Source organism: Ursus maritimus, unplaced genomic scaffold (genome assembly GCF_017311325.1).
Source record: "Ursus maritimus isolate PB19 unplaced genomic scaffold, ASM1731132v1 scaffold_24, whole genome shotgun sequence".
Classification (NCBI taxonomy): domain Eukaryota; kingdom Metazoa; phylum Chordata; class Mammalia; order Carnivora; family Ursidae; genus Ursus; species Ursus maritimus.
Window position 1 is genome coordinate 34785513 of NW_024424897.1, and position 15556 is coordinate 34801068.

The 15556-nt window shown below is 36.6% G+C and overlaps 1 protein-coding gene across 2 annotated transcripts in view; it reads left to right on the forward strand.

Moving 5' to 3' along the window:
• USP32 (ubiquitin specific peptidase 32) overlaps positions 1 to 15556 on the forward strand; it is a 196841-nt gene that overhangs the window by 80524 nt on the left and 100761 nt on the right. For both annotated transcript variants that reach the window (XM_008695456.2, XM_008695457.2), the window contains exon 3: positions 13984 to 14089. In XM_008695456.2, coding sequence (XP_008693678.1) covers positions 13984 to 14089 — 106 coding nt within the window. The remainder of the gene's footprint in view (positions 1 to 13983; positions 14090 to 15556) is intronic.

The window sequence follows — 15556 nt, forward strand, 5'->3', positions numbered from 1 at the left end:
GGAACTACATCAAACTAAAAAAACTCTTGCAGTGAAGGAAACCATGAGCAAAATGAAAAGGCAACCTACTGAATAGAAGATATTTGAAAATGATATAACCATAAGAGGTTATATATTACAATATATAATATGTATTATTATAATATATATAATATATATAATTATATAGTTATATAATTATATATGTTATATTGTTATATATTTTCGAATTAGTGTTTTCATTTTCTTTGGGTAAATACTCAGAAATGGAATTGCTGGATCTTGTGTTTCTTTCTTTCTTTCTTTCTTTCTTTCTTTCTTTCTTTCTTTCTTTCTTTCTTTCTTTCTTTCTTTTAAGATTTTATTGATTGATTGAATGTGTGGGAGAAGGGGCAGAGGGAGAGGGGAAGCAGACTCCCCACGGAGCATGTAGCTGACATGGGGCTTGATCTCACAACCCCGAGATCTTGACCTGAGCCAAAATTGAGAGTCGGATGCTCAACCAACTGAGCCACCCAGGTGCCTGTATGTTATTTCTGTTTTTAATTTTTTGAGGAACCCCGTACTGCTTTTAATAGTGGCTGCAGCATTTTGCATTCCCACCAACATTGCATGAGTGCTCCCTTTTCTCCACATCCTCACCAATACTTGTTAATTCTTTTTGATAATAGCCATTCTGGCAGGTGTGAGGTGGTATCTCATTGTGGTTTTGATTTGCATTTCCCTGATGATTAGTGATGTTGAGCATTTTTTCATGTGCCTGTTGGCCATCTGTATGTGTTCTCTGTTATATAGTGTCCATTCAGGTCCTTTTCCCACTTTTTTTTTTTTCTCTTCCCACTTTTTAATTGGATTGTTTGTTTTGATATTGAGTTGTGTAAGTTCTTTATATATTTTGGATATTAACCTCTAAACTAACTGCACCACCCAGGCGCCCCCAGATGATAGCTGTTCTAACAGGTATGGGGTGATTTCTCATTGTGGTTTTAATTTTCATTTTTCCGATGATTAGTGCTGTTGAGCACCTTTTCATATACCTATTGGTCATTTGTATGTCTTTGGAAAAATGTGTTTGATTCCTCTGCCATTTTAAGAATCGGGGTTTTTATTTGTGCTATTGCACTGTATGATAGCATACAACATATGTATGTTCCGTATATATGATTTGCAAATATTTTCTCCCATTCCATAGATTGCCTTTTTATTCTGTTGTTGGTTTCTTGTGCTGTGCAGAAGCTTTTTGGTTTGATGTAGTCCCACTTGTTTTTGTTGTTGTTGCCTAGAATGAATATGTGTCTCTTTGGTTACTGAAGGAACGAGTAAGAGGAGAATGTCTTGGCACAAAGTTATTGTCACTATTCTTCAAAAGAGTATTTAGAGTCCCTATCTTTTTAAAGACCTAGGGCAGCAGTGGCATGTGACAGCACCTCACTAGCATTCCGTAGTACTGTTGACTTCCCTGCAGGTTTATTATTGCCAGTAGCCAATGTGTATAGTGCAGAAAGTTGTGTTCTATGATCAGTTGCCTCATTATTTCTTGACTTGAACTGGATTCCTAGAAATGAGAGGAAGGAATGAACAAAAAGGGTAGTCAAACATGTTCCTATCTTGATTGATCCCATCCTTAGAGGAATGGTAGTCCAGGTTCTGTGAATGTGATTTTGGCTAGATGTATAATTTTGGGGATATAGGGACCTGATAATGTCTCCTGTCCCTACTCCAGTTGCTCACTCTGTTTCTTTAGCTTATTTTTGTCTGCCTAATAATCTCAGCAGTGGAGACTAGGAAGGATCAGGTGAGGGAAGAGAGATGAGCAGAGACATATTCATGTTGTCTTTTTATTATCTTTTTTACCACATAGTGCAGGCATATCTCTCTGGAAACAATATTTGTAAATGATGACTTCATTCCTGTACTAGCTCCCAAGCTTATTTAGTTCATAATAACACAGATGAAATACATACATTCACAGTAGTATGCTTTTAAAGTCCTTATAATTACTGTGGTTAATTACTCAGTTATTTTAGCCACATTAAATTTTAGGTAGAATTCTGGAGGTTAGCTGGGGAAATTTGATCATTAATTATGAGGGAAGATGCATTCTGTATTCTAAATAGTCATTTTCACAAACTGTAGGTGTATAGTGTATTTGTAAGTTGGGAATGATTCCTTCTTAATAACTAGAATTACTTGTGAGTTATTTAAGGCCTACATTTGGGTCAGGTTTCGTTTGATTTTGCTAGTCAGTCTTTAAATTTTCTAAGTAATTCCGTGACACTACGACTTGGACTGGATGAGTGAGATAGGTCAGGTCTCCAGTAAGTCGCTTTCTTTGCTGGATCCTACTGAGCTGAGAGAGGGCAGAGAAGCATTTGGAATAAAATATATAGAATAACATTTGCCATTTTAACCATTTTTAAGTACATCTCAGTGGCATTAATTGAAATCACAGTGTTATGGACACATCACTACTATCTTTGTCTAAAATATTTTTATCACCCTAAAGAGAAACTGTGTACCCATTAAGCAGTAATAAGGCCTCCCCCCAGCCCCTTGCCCCACAGTCCACTTTCTGCCTCTGAATTTGCTTATTCTAAATATTTCACATAAATGGAATCATACAATATTTATCTTTTTGTGTAGCTCATTTCACTTTACGTAATGTTTTCAAGATCCATCCATGTTGTAGCATGTGTTAGAACTTCGTTTCTTTTTATGGCTCAGTAATATCTCATTGTAACTAATAACTTAAAAGTGATAAGTTTTTTTACTCAGAATATCCTTCTGTTCACCATTTCTCTCACATTGTTAAAGTTTTTTATCTTGCTAATTGTTGTATGTTTTAAATTGATGTGACAAATCAACTTGAAGATGTAGGATGTCTTGAATTCAATGAAATTTTGATGGTTCCATCCCATTTAAATTTGGGGACATTGAAATAGTTTGGTATATGCCCCTGACCTAGTCCCAGTCTCATTTTCTAGTTTTAGAGTTGGCAGTGGAGCTAGAAGCCACTGGGGATTTTGGCACAGTATCATGATCCCAAAGTTTGTGCTACTAGAACCCCCATTGGAAATCTCTTACCTCTTAGAGATAGAATTCAGCTATTTGAATTGGGAAAGTGGAATCTTCCCTTCTAGGCATGTGAGTAAGTCCTTTTCCCCTGCTGCTTCTTAGCCATAGTTAATATGCATACTAGTTAATCTCATGCTGTTCTCTAGGTGAATTAGATTAGTGAACAGTAGGAGAATATTTAATTCTTTAATCACTACCATGCAGCATAAAACTGTATTAACTTAAGCAAAAAGGTCATAGCTTTCTTAGCTAAAATTTTCAAGCTTAATCTTGTTTTTCTGTCCTTATATATACACTGAGTTTTTAAGAAACTCTAAATACATTTAGCCTAAGATGAATTTGATTCTATATTGTTACCTATTTTATTAACTATTCCTCCCACTTTTGTCATTTTAAAATTAATACACATGCCTTTTATGTCGAATCCAAATCACTGATAAAAAGATGTTTAATCGGGGCTCCTGGGTGGCTGAGTCAGTTAAGCATCTGCCTTCAGCTCAGGTCATGATACCAGGGTCCTGGGATCAAGCCCCACATAGGGTTCCCTGCTCAGTGGTGAGCCTACTTCTCCTCCGGCTCCCCCTGCTTGTACTCTCTCTCTCTGTGTCAAATAAATAAATAAAATCTTCCAAAAAAATGTTTAATAGTTATAGTAAAAATAAAGTCTAGTTAGAACTTCTTTAGAGCCTTTTTTCCAAGGAAGATATAGAATTTTTAATCAGTATTTTTTGTGTTTATAATTAGTTATATTTCCATAATATTAAGTCTACAGTTTACCATAATATCTAAAATATAATATTATGAGATCTTGTCACATACTTGTCTAAAGAAGGTAAGCATACATTTAACTTTAATTCTTATTGGTTAATTTGATTACCATTTAAAATTTCTGGAATATGATCTTTGTTATAACTTGAAATCTAATTAATTTTTATTGTAACTTCTAGGATAACTTTGGGTTAGGTATATGAGGGAGTTGGTCTATTTCTTATGTGTCTCTTAGAAAGGTACATTATTTAAAAATTCACTTTTATAATGGTTTGAATTGAGCCCTTTTTCAAAGTAGTAGAAAAATGTAAAAACTGGCATGTTTAATGATTAAAAGATTGCTTTATTCATTTGATTTACATTTCCATAATGACTAACATATTGAGCATCTTCCCATGTGCTTATTGGTCATTTGTATGTCTTCATTGGAGAAATCTCTTAAGTCATTTGCCCATTATTTGTTTTCTGATTTATAAAGTCTCCTAGTTTTTGTTTGTTTTTTCATTTGCTCATAATTGGGTTGTTCGTCTTTTTGTTCTGAATATAGAATCCTAGGCTGTGTGGGGAAGTTTTTTCTTCCTTTCAGCACTTTAAATGTGTTCCTTTTATTGTCTCTGGCTTGCGTTTTTTCTGATCAGAAGTCAGTGATAACTTTTATTTTCGTTTTGCTGTGTAATGTGTCCGTTTTTTTTCCCTCCGTGCTTTCAAATTTGTCATTGTTTTTTCATGAATTTATGATATGCCTTAGTTTGGTTTTCTGTATTTATCTTGTATGAGTTTCTTTGAGAATCTTGGATCTGTGATTGAACTTGAGAGATACTTTGCCACTATCTTTCAAATATGTTTTCTGTCTCCCCTTCCTTTTTCTTGGCCTCCAATTACATGCATGCAAAAATGGTGATTTTTCACATGACTGGGACTCTGATTTTCTCTTTTTTATTTACTTTCCATCTCCTCCCCACCCCCCATTTGTAGCCTTTTTTTCTCATTGTACTTCAGATAGTTACAATTCTTCTGTCTTCAGGTTCACTGATCTTTTATTTGCCAGTGTTACATATGTTGTTAAAGCCCTACAGTAAACTTTTTCAGATATTGTTATTTTCTTCACTCTAAAAATTACATTTTTTCTTTTAAAATATAGTTTCAGGGGCGCCTAGGTGGCGCAGTCGTTAAGCGTCTGCCTTCGGCTCAGAGCATGATCCCAGCATTCTGGGATCGAGCCCCACATCAGGCTCCTCCGCTGGGAGCCTGCTTCTTCCTCTCCCACTCCCCCTGCTTGTGTTCCCTCTCTCGCTGGCTGTCTCTCTCTGTCAAATAAATAAATAAAATCTTAAAAAATAAAAATAAAAATAATATAGTTTCAGGGGCACCTCGGTGGTTCAATCTGTTAAGTGTCTGCCTTAGGCTCAGGTCGTGATTCCAGGGTCCTGGGATCGAGTCCTGCATCAGGCTCCCTGCTCAGTGAGGAGCCTGCTTCTCCCTCTACCCCTTCCCCACTGGTCGTGTGTGTGCATGTGAGCACTCTCGCTCTCTCTTCCCCTCTCAAATAAATGAATAAAATCATTTAAAAATTAAAAATATATATATAGTTTCAGTTTTCATGTTCGTATCTTCATTTAAATCCTTAAGTTTGCTTAATAGTTATTTTTAACTTCTTATATACCAGTTTTTCATCATCTCTGTCATTCTTTTGCCTGATTTTATTTCTGGTGATTGTTTACATTTTCCTTCTTCTTACATCTATTATTGTTTATATCTGCCGGATATTATAAATTTTTTTAAAAGATTTTATTTATTCAGTTGAGAGAGAGCATGAGCAGAGGGGAGAGGCAGAGGGAGAGGGTGAAGCAGACTCTCAGCTGAGCAGGAAGCAAGGCGGGGCTTGATCCCAGGGCCCCAGGATCATGACCTGAGCTGAAGGGAGACGCTTAACCGACTGAGCCACACAGGTGCCCCAGATACTTTAAATTAAAAAAAAAAAAAAAAAAGGATTTGCTTATATATTTTAGGGAGAGAGAGAGAGAGAGCATAGGGTGGGGGGTACAGGGAGAGGGAGCGAGAAACCCAAGCCAACTCCGAGCTGAGCACGGAGCCTGCAGCTGGGTTTGATCCCACCACCCTGCAATCACAACTTGAGCTGAAACCAAGAGGCAGAGGCTTAACCAACTGTGCCACCCAGGTGCCCCTAAAATTTTTTTTAAAGATTTATTTATTTGAGAGAGTGAGAAAAAGAGAGCAAGTTGGTGCAAGCAGGGGGAGGGGCAAAGGGGAGAGAAAATCTTCAAGCAGATTCCCTGCTGAGTGCAGAGCCCTACACTGGCTCAATCTCATGATCCATGAGATCATGACCTGAGTGGAAAGCAAGAGTCAGATGCTTAACTGACTGAGCTACCTAGGCACCCTTCTACTGGATATTATAAACTTTATGTCTTGAGTACTTAAATTTTGTTGTCTTCATTTAAAGAGTGCTAGCTCTCTTTTATTCTAGCGCACAGTGAAATTAGTTGCAGATTAGTCTAATCTTTCTGAGGCTTGTTTTAAATTTTTGTTATGTTGGATCTTAAGTAGCCTTTACTCTAAATCTTGTTTAGCTCGAATAGTGAGGATTGATTCTTCTGGAGCCTCTTCTAAATGCACTGGATATTAATGGAGGTCTCTCTTCTGACTGGTCAGCTCCATACGAGCTTTGAGTACTGTTCATCTTCCCGATATCTGGTAGTTTTTCCTTAGTATTTGTTCTTTTTTTTGTGGAATTTACATTATATACCTGTTTGTTATTTGGAATTTCAAGGGGTTCTTTGTTATTTTCTAAAGCTGTGTCTGACTCTGTCTTATGATATTTCTGTTTAGAATTTACAGAAAAGGAAAATTTGGTTAGTATTATGAAATGCATTTGAAGTAAAGAAACGTTTAGTTGGAATAGACTCTTTGTGCAAAGGCAGTAAGGTAAACAGAAATACTTTTTATCTTCAAAAGGAAAAAACTTTTCAACGCATATATAGAGAGTCAGAGTTTGCATTTGAATAGCAATATTTGAAATTTTACGGATATCAAGTATGTTTTATGTAAATGAATACTTCATGTTTTCATAGATTACGTACTGTGGGTCTTATTATGTGCTTGAATTACTCTTTGAGCCTCACCAACGTACAGTATGATTCATTTTGTGTATTCATGTTATGTTTTTGTCATTAATTATGTAAAGACAATTTTTAGGCATATAGGTTGGTATAATCAGGGTATCAGGGTCTTTGGGAAAGTATGTGTGTGGTGTTTTGTTTTGTTTTTTACTTTTTTTTACTTTTTTAACTTTTGTACTTTTTTTTTTATTAATGCTGTGTGAGTCAGTATAGATGATGTTACACTTTTGTAACAGATGTTTCTCCCAAAATAGTAGCTTGCGATAACACAAAGTTATTTTTCACTCATAAAAATTCTGTTGATGGAGTTAGGTGATTCTTTGTGACAACTCCTTTGTGTGTTGGTTCCACTTTCCAGGGAGTGTCAGTTCTTATGGCGTTTTTATTGCATATCAGAAAGAGCGTCTATAAATCACCAAGGTAGAGGTGGTCATTCCAGGGAGGGTCTCTTGCCTGCAATAACGTAGTTAGCCCAGAAGTGATATGTATATGTCATTCTATCCTTAACCCTCTGGTCACAAATAGTCATATCCTTTCTATCCTGTGCACACACACTCTCACCAATCCTAAAAACAAAGCTGAGTAGTAATGAGCATGGCACTTAGTATTTCATAAATGTTGAGGCATTATGAGTTGTAACGTAACCATTGCTTTAAAAATAACTTTTTGGGGATAAAAAAAGATACTCCACATTAGATGTGTTCGATGCATGATGATTTCTGGAACATTAATAAAACATGGAAAATACACATGCCTTAGAATTCAGAAAATAGGTTGATTTTCCTGGGCCTCTTTTCCTCATCTGTTAGATGAACTTTTGAACTTGGTAGCTTTGGAAGGTTATTACTGTTCTTATATTTTGGGAGTGAGGTTACCAATATGTTCCAGCATTCCAACCAAACGTATTCAGAACAAATTTTCTACATTTTAGAAATACTTGCATGCAAAACTAAAGATCATATCTTACCCAGAATTCCTTGATTAACTTTACCCTCACTACTTTATTCTCTCTGTGTTAAAGTCAGGTAAGTGGTCAGAAATGGAGAGCATTTAGAAATGGAGATACATCATTAAGTTAAAGCAGGGGGAAAGGGGATGCCAAAGCACCATAGTGCTTATACATTGAGTTTGTGATCATTTGGAATTTTATAGTTTAGTTTTTAATGGATTTCACCAAAATGGTATCATCTTGCTGGTGATGGCTTTCATTTCATGTAATACTAAAGAATGTATATAACCGTATTATATAGAACTGTGAAGTTGTTAAGAGTTCAGTTTCAGGATCCTGTCTTGCCTAGGGTTTGAATCTTAACTCTGCCATTTCATTAATATATGACTTTGGACAAGTTACTTAATTTCCTTGGGCTCTAGTTTTCCTCAACCACAAAATGGGGACACCAGTAATACCTTCCCTATAGAATCATCTTGAGGCTTAATACTTAAAGCACTTACCACAACAGTTGTGTGGCACATAATAGGGATTTAAATTTGGCTATTGTTTTTATTATTATAAAAATAATAATTTATTAATGGAGTTAGCGTTGGGTTAAACACTGTAATGCTGTGATTTAGTAAGTAGTTCCTTGCTGACTAGCAATATAAAAATGGAGATACATGATATACCATTGTATGTGTAGTACGCAACAGTATGTGTCCAGTTCCTTTCTCCCGTCTTCTGTGCTACTGTCATGTGTTTTAATTTTACGCATGGTGTAAACACATTACATTTTTACTCTTATTCCTTTAGACGGCCAGTTATCTTTTAAAGCAATTAAAAGTAAGAAAAAAGTACATTTTATATGTACCTTCGTTTATGCCATTTCCTTTTCTTTTGTTTTTGTATAGGTACATGTACCTGGTTTGGTATTGTATTTCCTTCAGCCTAAAGTACTTTTCTCCCCCTTTTATGTGGTGCAGATTTGCTGGTAATGACTTCTTTGTTTTCATTTTCCTGAAAAAGTCTATTTGACCTTTCTTTTTGAAAGATATTTCCTCTGAGTATAGGATTCTCAGTTTTTTCTTCTTAGTGTTGTAACCATGCCACTTCACCATCTTTTGGCTTACGTAGTTTTTGATAAGAAATGTTTCTCTCAATGTAGTATGTCTTTTTTCCTCTGGTTGCCTTAAAGATTTTCTTTTTATCTTTGGTTTTGAGTAGCTTGAATATGATTTGTCTAACTGGTTTTGGGGGGTTAGAGGTGTAATTTATCCTGCCTGTTCTCTGAACAACTTCTGTCTGTGGTTTTATGTTTTTATTAGTTTTGGAGAATTCTCAGCATTTATCTCTTAAGATATTTCTTCTGCTCCATTCTCTTTTGCTTCTAAGATTTCAACTGTATGTGTGTTAAATCACTTGATTGTCCTACAGCTCTTGGATTTTCTGTCTCGTTTCTTCCTACCCGCACATTTTTCCCCCTCTCTTTGATTTTGTACAGTCTCTTACTTGACTCTTTTGAGTTTACTGTTGAGCCATTCCAGCTTTATTGAATTCTCTGTTCCCCTGTTTTTCCTTTGTCAGGGTGGTTTTTTTCCTTTCCTTCCTTGTGTAACTAATAATTTGTGGTTGAGAGATGGATGTTTTATCCTGGACAGTAGAGACTGAGGGAAGTAGTATTTATGCCTTGCTAGACCTTTAGCATGAGTAGTTGAGTCAGTCTTGTCTGTAGCTGAGCTGTATTTCGTATTGTTATGCTTACGCACAGTGCACTATAGACTTCAAATTCCAGCCTAGGGTTACCTTTTTTAGGGTGGAATCTTATTTGCCTGAGGATTTTCCTTTCTTCCCCTTTTTTTTATTTTTTATTTTTTTGAGAGAGCGCATGTGCACAAGCAGAGGGAGAGAGAGAATCCCAAGCGGACTCCCTGCTGAGAGCTGAGCCTGACCCAGGGCTCGATTCCAGGACCCTGACATTATGACCCATCCGAGGACCCTGAGATCATGACCCAAGCTGAAATCAGGAGTTGGACACTTAACTGACTGAGCCACCCAAGCGCCCCACCAGAGGATTTTTCTAATGTCTTCTCTACCTTCAACTTTGGATCTCATTTTCTTAGTTGTTACAGTACATTAGAGAGGAGAGGGTCTCTCTCCCTACTCTTCCCTCCCCGGCAGTAGACTGATACTATTTATTCCTCAGTGTTTGCTAACACAATGGTGGGGATGGGTGTGGATGCTAGGGCAGGGGACAGTCTGTTTTCCGTTTTTCTGTTTCAGTTTTAGGCAGACAGTGTATCCCCAGAGACCTTCTCAGTGGTTCCACCTCTCTCCCAGGGGTAGAAGATCTCTAAAGGTCTAGGGCTATGATGTTTTCTACACCTGCCTCAGGCATAGAGGGTTTTTTCTGTTATCTTCCTTCAGTTTATGCAGGGGCCAACTAAAAATAGTTATTCCATAAAGTATATCTATTAAGATTTTTAACAAATGTTTTTTATGTTCTGATCTGAAGCCATCATCTCCCTAGGCTAGTTTTTGCTAGGCTTTTCTATCAATGGCACCAGAGATGTAAAGTTTTTAGCATCAAGAGTGTTATTAAATATATTTATAAACATCACTTAATAATATATTTTCATTTTTCATATTGACTCTAAGTTTTATTTCTTTAATTCTTTTTTTATTGAACTATAGCTGATATACAGTGTGAAATTAGTTTCAGGTGTACAACATAATGCTATGCTCACCACAAGTGTAGCTACCATCAGTCACCATACAATAGTATTACAATACCATTGACTATATTCCCAATGCTACACCTTTTATCCCCATGACTTATTCATTCTGTAACTGGAAGCATGTATCTCTCATTCCCCTTCACCCACTTTGCCTGTCCTCCCACCCCTGCCCCTCTGGCAGCCATCAGTTTGTTTTCTGTATCTGTGGGTTTGTTTCTCTTTTTGTTTATTCATTTGTTTTGTTTTTTAGATTCCACATATAAGTGAAATCATTGTCTTTCTCTGTCTGACTTATCTCACTCAGCATAATACCTTTTAGGTCCATCCGTGTTGTCACAAATGTCAAGATCTCATCCCTTTTGTATGGCTGAGTAATATTTCTCTGTGAGTGTGTGTGTGTGTGTGTGTGTGTGTGTGTACACATGTACACACACCACATCTTCTTTATCCATTCATCTATCAGTGGACACTTGGGTTACTTCCATATCTTGGCCATTATAAATAATGCTGCAGTAAGCGTAGGGGTGCATATATCTTTTCAAATTAGTGTTTTCATTTTCTTTGGGTAAATAGCCAGTAGTGGAATTACTGGATCATATGGCATTTCTATTTTTGATATTTTGAGGAACCTCCATACACTTTTCTACAGGGGCTGCACAATGTATAATCCTACCAACAGTGTACAAGGGTTCCCTTTTTCTCCAGTCCTCACCAACACTTGTTATTTCTTGTGTTTTTGATTCTAGCCAGTCTGGCAGGTTGTAAGGTGATACCTCATTGTGGTTTTGATTTCCACTTCCCTGATGATTACTGATATTGATCATCTTTTTATGTGTCTGTTGGCTGTCTGTATGTCTGTTTTGGAAAAAATCCCTACTCAGATCCTTTGCCCATTTTTTTTTTTTTTTAAAGTAGCTCCATACCCAGTGCCGAGCCCAGCCTGTGGGGCTTGAACTCACAACCCTGAGATAAAGACCTGAGCTGAGATCAAGAATTGGGTGCTTAACCGACTGAGCCACCCAGGTGTCCCATGTCCATTTTTAAATCAGATAATTTTTTTTTTTTGGTGTTGAATTGTATACGTTCTTTATATATTTTAGATGTTAATCCCTTATCAGATATATTATTTTTCAAATATCTTTTCACATTCAGTAGATTGCCTTTTCATTTTGTTGATAGTTTCCATCGCTATGCAAAAGATTTTCTATTTTAGTGTAGTCCCAATAATTTTATTTTTGCTTTTCTTTCCCTTGCTTGAGGAAACATATCTAGAAAAATGTTAACAACAGCTGATGTCAAAGAAATTACTGCCGATATTTTCTTCTAGGAGTTTTATGGTTTGATGTCTCACATATAAATCTTTAATCCATTTTGATTTTATTTTTGTGGTTTGTGTAAGAAGGTGGTCTAGTTTCCCAGCCCTGTCCAGTTTTCCCAGCACCATTTATTGAAGAGACTTTCATTTTCTTATTGTATATTCTTGTCTCTTTTGTCATAGATTAATTGACCATATAAGTATGTGTTTATTTCTGGCCTGTTTGTTCTGTTCTATTGATCTGTATGTCTGTTTTTATGCCAATATTATACTGTTTTGATTACTGTAGCTTTGTGTAGTATATCTTGAAATCTGGGAGTTCGGCTTTGTTGTTCTTTCTCAAGGTTGCTTTGACTATTTGGGGATGGGGAAGTCTTTGTGGTTCCATACAAATTTTAATATAGTTTGTTGTAGTTCTATGAAAAATGATGTTGGTATTTTAATAGGGGTTGCATTGAATCTGTAGATTCCTTTGGGTTTGAACTATTCTTTAATCATGCATTTTATTGACAAAAATTCTGCATGGCAAATACTAGGTCAGTTTGTTTTAAATGACATGGCACTTCTGACACCAATTGTGTGGGTTTTTCCCCTTTATCAGTCAGTTTTTCAACTCTCTGGACACAAATTGGATGTCCTACAATTCAGTTCAATTCTGATACTAAGTACCTGGAATTAGTGCAGACCTCACAGGTCTGATCTGCTTCCTACTTCAGATGCCAATCACAGGTCCTGGACTTCTGGTACTTCTGACCAATTGGCTGTAAATCCAGGGTTCCTCTGACCCCCTCTGTGGGTTCGATAATTTGTTAGAATGGCTCACAGAACTCAGGAAGACATTTTAAGTACTATTACCAGTTTATTTTAAAGACTACAACTCAGTAACAGCGAAATGGAAAGAGGTGCTAATGGCGAGGGATGTGGATGGGCAGGGAGGGAGATGGTGTGCAGAACTTCCATGGGGTCTCTGGTGCAACACCCTTCTCGCACCTTGATGTATTCACCAACCTAGAATCTCTCCAGACCCCGTGTTTAAGGGTTTTTAATGGAAGTTCAGTTGCGTAGGCATGGTTGGTTAAATAATTGGCTCTTGATTGGCTATTGGTGATTAACACAGTTTCTGGACCCTCTCCCCTTCCTGGAGATTGGGGAGTGATGCTGAATATTCCAACCCTCTAATCACAACTTTTCTTGTGACCGGCAAGCTTATGTTCTGAATGCCTCACTAGCATATGAATGAAAGGGGCTTATTGGATGAATAACAAAAGATGCTCCTTTTACCTACATCACTCTGGAAGGATTTTTAGAAGCTTTTGTGTCAGGAACCTGAAAGACCAAATATGTATTTCTTATTATATCACAATATCACCCGAGGCACTAAATAAAGAATTGTCGAATGAATGAATTTATGTGATTGTTGTCGCTGTCCCTCCCTTTCTTATGCATAGCTTTTGTTCTTTATTTTTGATTACTATAATACTCATTTCTAAGAGTATAAAAAATGTCTCTTGTGGTCTCTATATATTTTACTTTTTAAAAAATTGAATATATTTGACATATAACATTATGTAAATTTGAGGTGTACAACATGTTAATTTGATACATTTATATGTTGTAATATGATTGCCATTCCATTTCTGAACTTTCACTTAGAGGATGTCCATCTTTCGAATCAACATGTGTTTAAGTTTTACAGAGGTTGAAGGAAATTCTGTAATTACACAAAATTCTTATCACATTATTGGAGCTTTTGAAGGGGAGGACCTTTATCTTCTTTGGCCTTGATAAGGACTCCAAAGAGAAAGAATTCAGTGTGTGAGTAGTGATATCTGTACCTTAGAATAGGTACAGTGCGTTTTTGGCTGAGTGTAATAACAAGATGTATAAGAGGAAGAAGAGGGAGAAATTTAAAATAATTTCACTAAAGTTTACCAAAGCCTTATTTGGAGATGGAGACAAGATTTGTTAAAGGTGATACCAGCCTCAGATTCCTCAACAACTGAAACATCTAACGTTGGCTTTATCATTTTCTCCTAGGTGATTTACTGTTCCTTTGGTGGAACATCCAAAGGACTGCACTTCAATAACTTAATAGTTGGGCTTGTCCTTCTTACAAGAGGCAGAGATGAAGAGAAAGCAAAATGTAAGTACTTTTATTATCTCAAAATGATACTACATTTGTGTGCAGCATAATTTACCTGAAAATTCTGATGTCAAAGCATTTGAGTTGATATTTCTCCGAATAAACAAGTGGCCAATGAGCACTTGAAAAAATGCTCAGCATAATTAGGTATTACGGAAATATACATTAAAATTAGAGTGAGATACCACTGTGTATCTACCAGAATGGCTGAAATAAAAGACAGATTAGGATTGGTGAGGATGGAAAAGTTGCAACCCTCGCACATTGCTACTGGGAGTGTAAAATAGTACTCTCACTTTTGGAAAACTGTTAGGGAGTACTTCAAACTATTAAACATTGAGTTATCATATGACCTGACAGTTCTACTGCTATGTATATATCCAAGAAAATTGAAAACATGTATGCATTAAAAAATACGCATGAGTATTCATAGAAGCCCTGTGCTTAATAGTCACAAGATAGAAACAACCCTAGTGTCCATCAGCTGATGCATTCAATCTAAACAAAATACATATGTCCATACAATAAAATACTGCTCGACAATAAAAAGGAGTAAGGTACAAATAAATGCTGCAACGTGGGTGAACCTGAAAATATTATGTTAAAGTCATAAATACCAGTCAGAGTAGGCCACATAGTATGTAATTCCATTTATATGAAATGTCTGGATTAAGCAAATCCATACTCACAGTAGATTAGTGATTGCCAGAGGCTGGTAGGGGAGAGGAAGAATGGAGAACAACTGCTAATGAAGGTGGGTTTCTTTTCGGGATGAAAGTTTTATTGAAAATGTCCCAAGGGAGGGGCACCTGGGTGGCTCAGTGGGTTCACCTTCTGCCTTCGGTGCAGGTCATGATCCCGGGGTCCTGGGAGGGAGTCCCGCATCTGGCTTCCTGCTAAGCAGGGAGCATGTTTCTCCCTCTGCCCTTTCCCGGGCTTGTGCTCTCTCCTCTCTGGCTCACTCTCTCTCTCAAATAAATAAGTAAAATCTTTAAAAAAGAAAAAAAAAATTCCCAGGGGAAGTAAAGGCAAGTATTTCTGTTACATGAGATATATATAACATTTGCTCCAAAAATTCCCAGGTTTTTATCATTGGCCACTGGATGTTGGGTCTTTCTCTCTTCTTTCTTCCTTTTCTAACCTGCCTTCTGACTGCTTCCCCTAAATCTCTCAGAGTCTTCTTTCTTACCCCTGAATTTAGACTGCTCTTTTTAATCTTTTTCCTTTTTTATAGTTTTATTGAAGTGTAATTGACTTAAAATGCACATATATAAAGTGTAGATTTTGATATGTTTCAACACATATATGTACCCATATTATCACAGTTAAGATACTGAACGTATCCTTAAACCCAATTGGAATTTAACTGTGATCCTGGTTTTTCAAATTAGTGTCCCTCTACCAGCAAACAAAAACTGTGACTCCAGGCAGTCAGTAATTAAAAATAACATTTTGGGAGGGTCACAA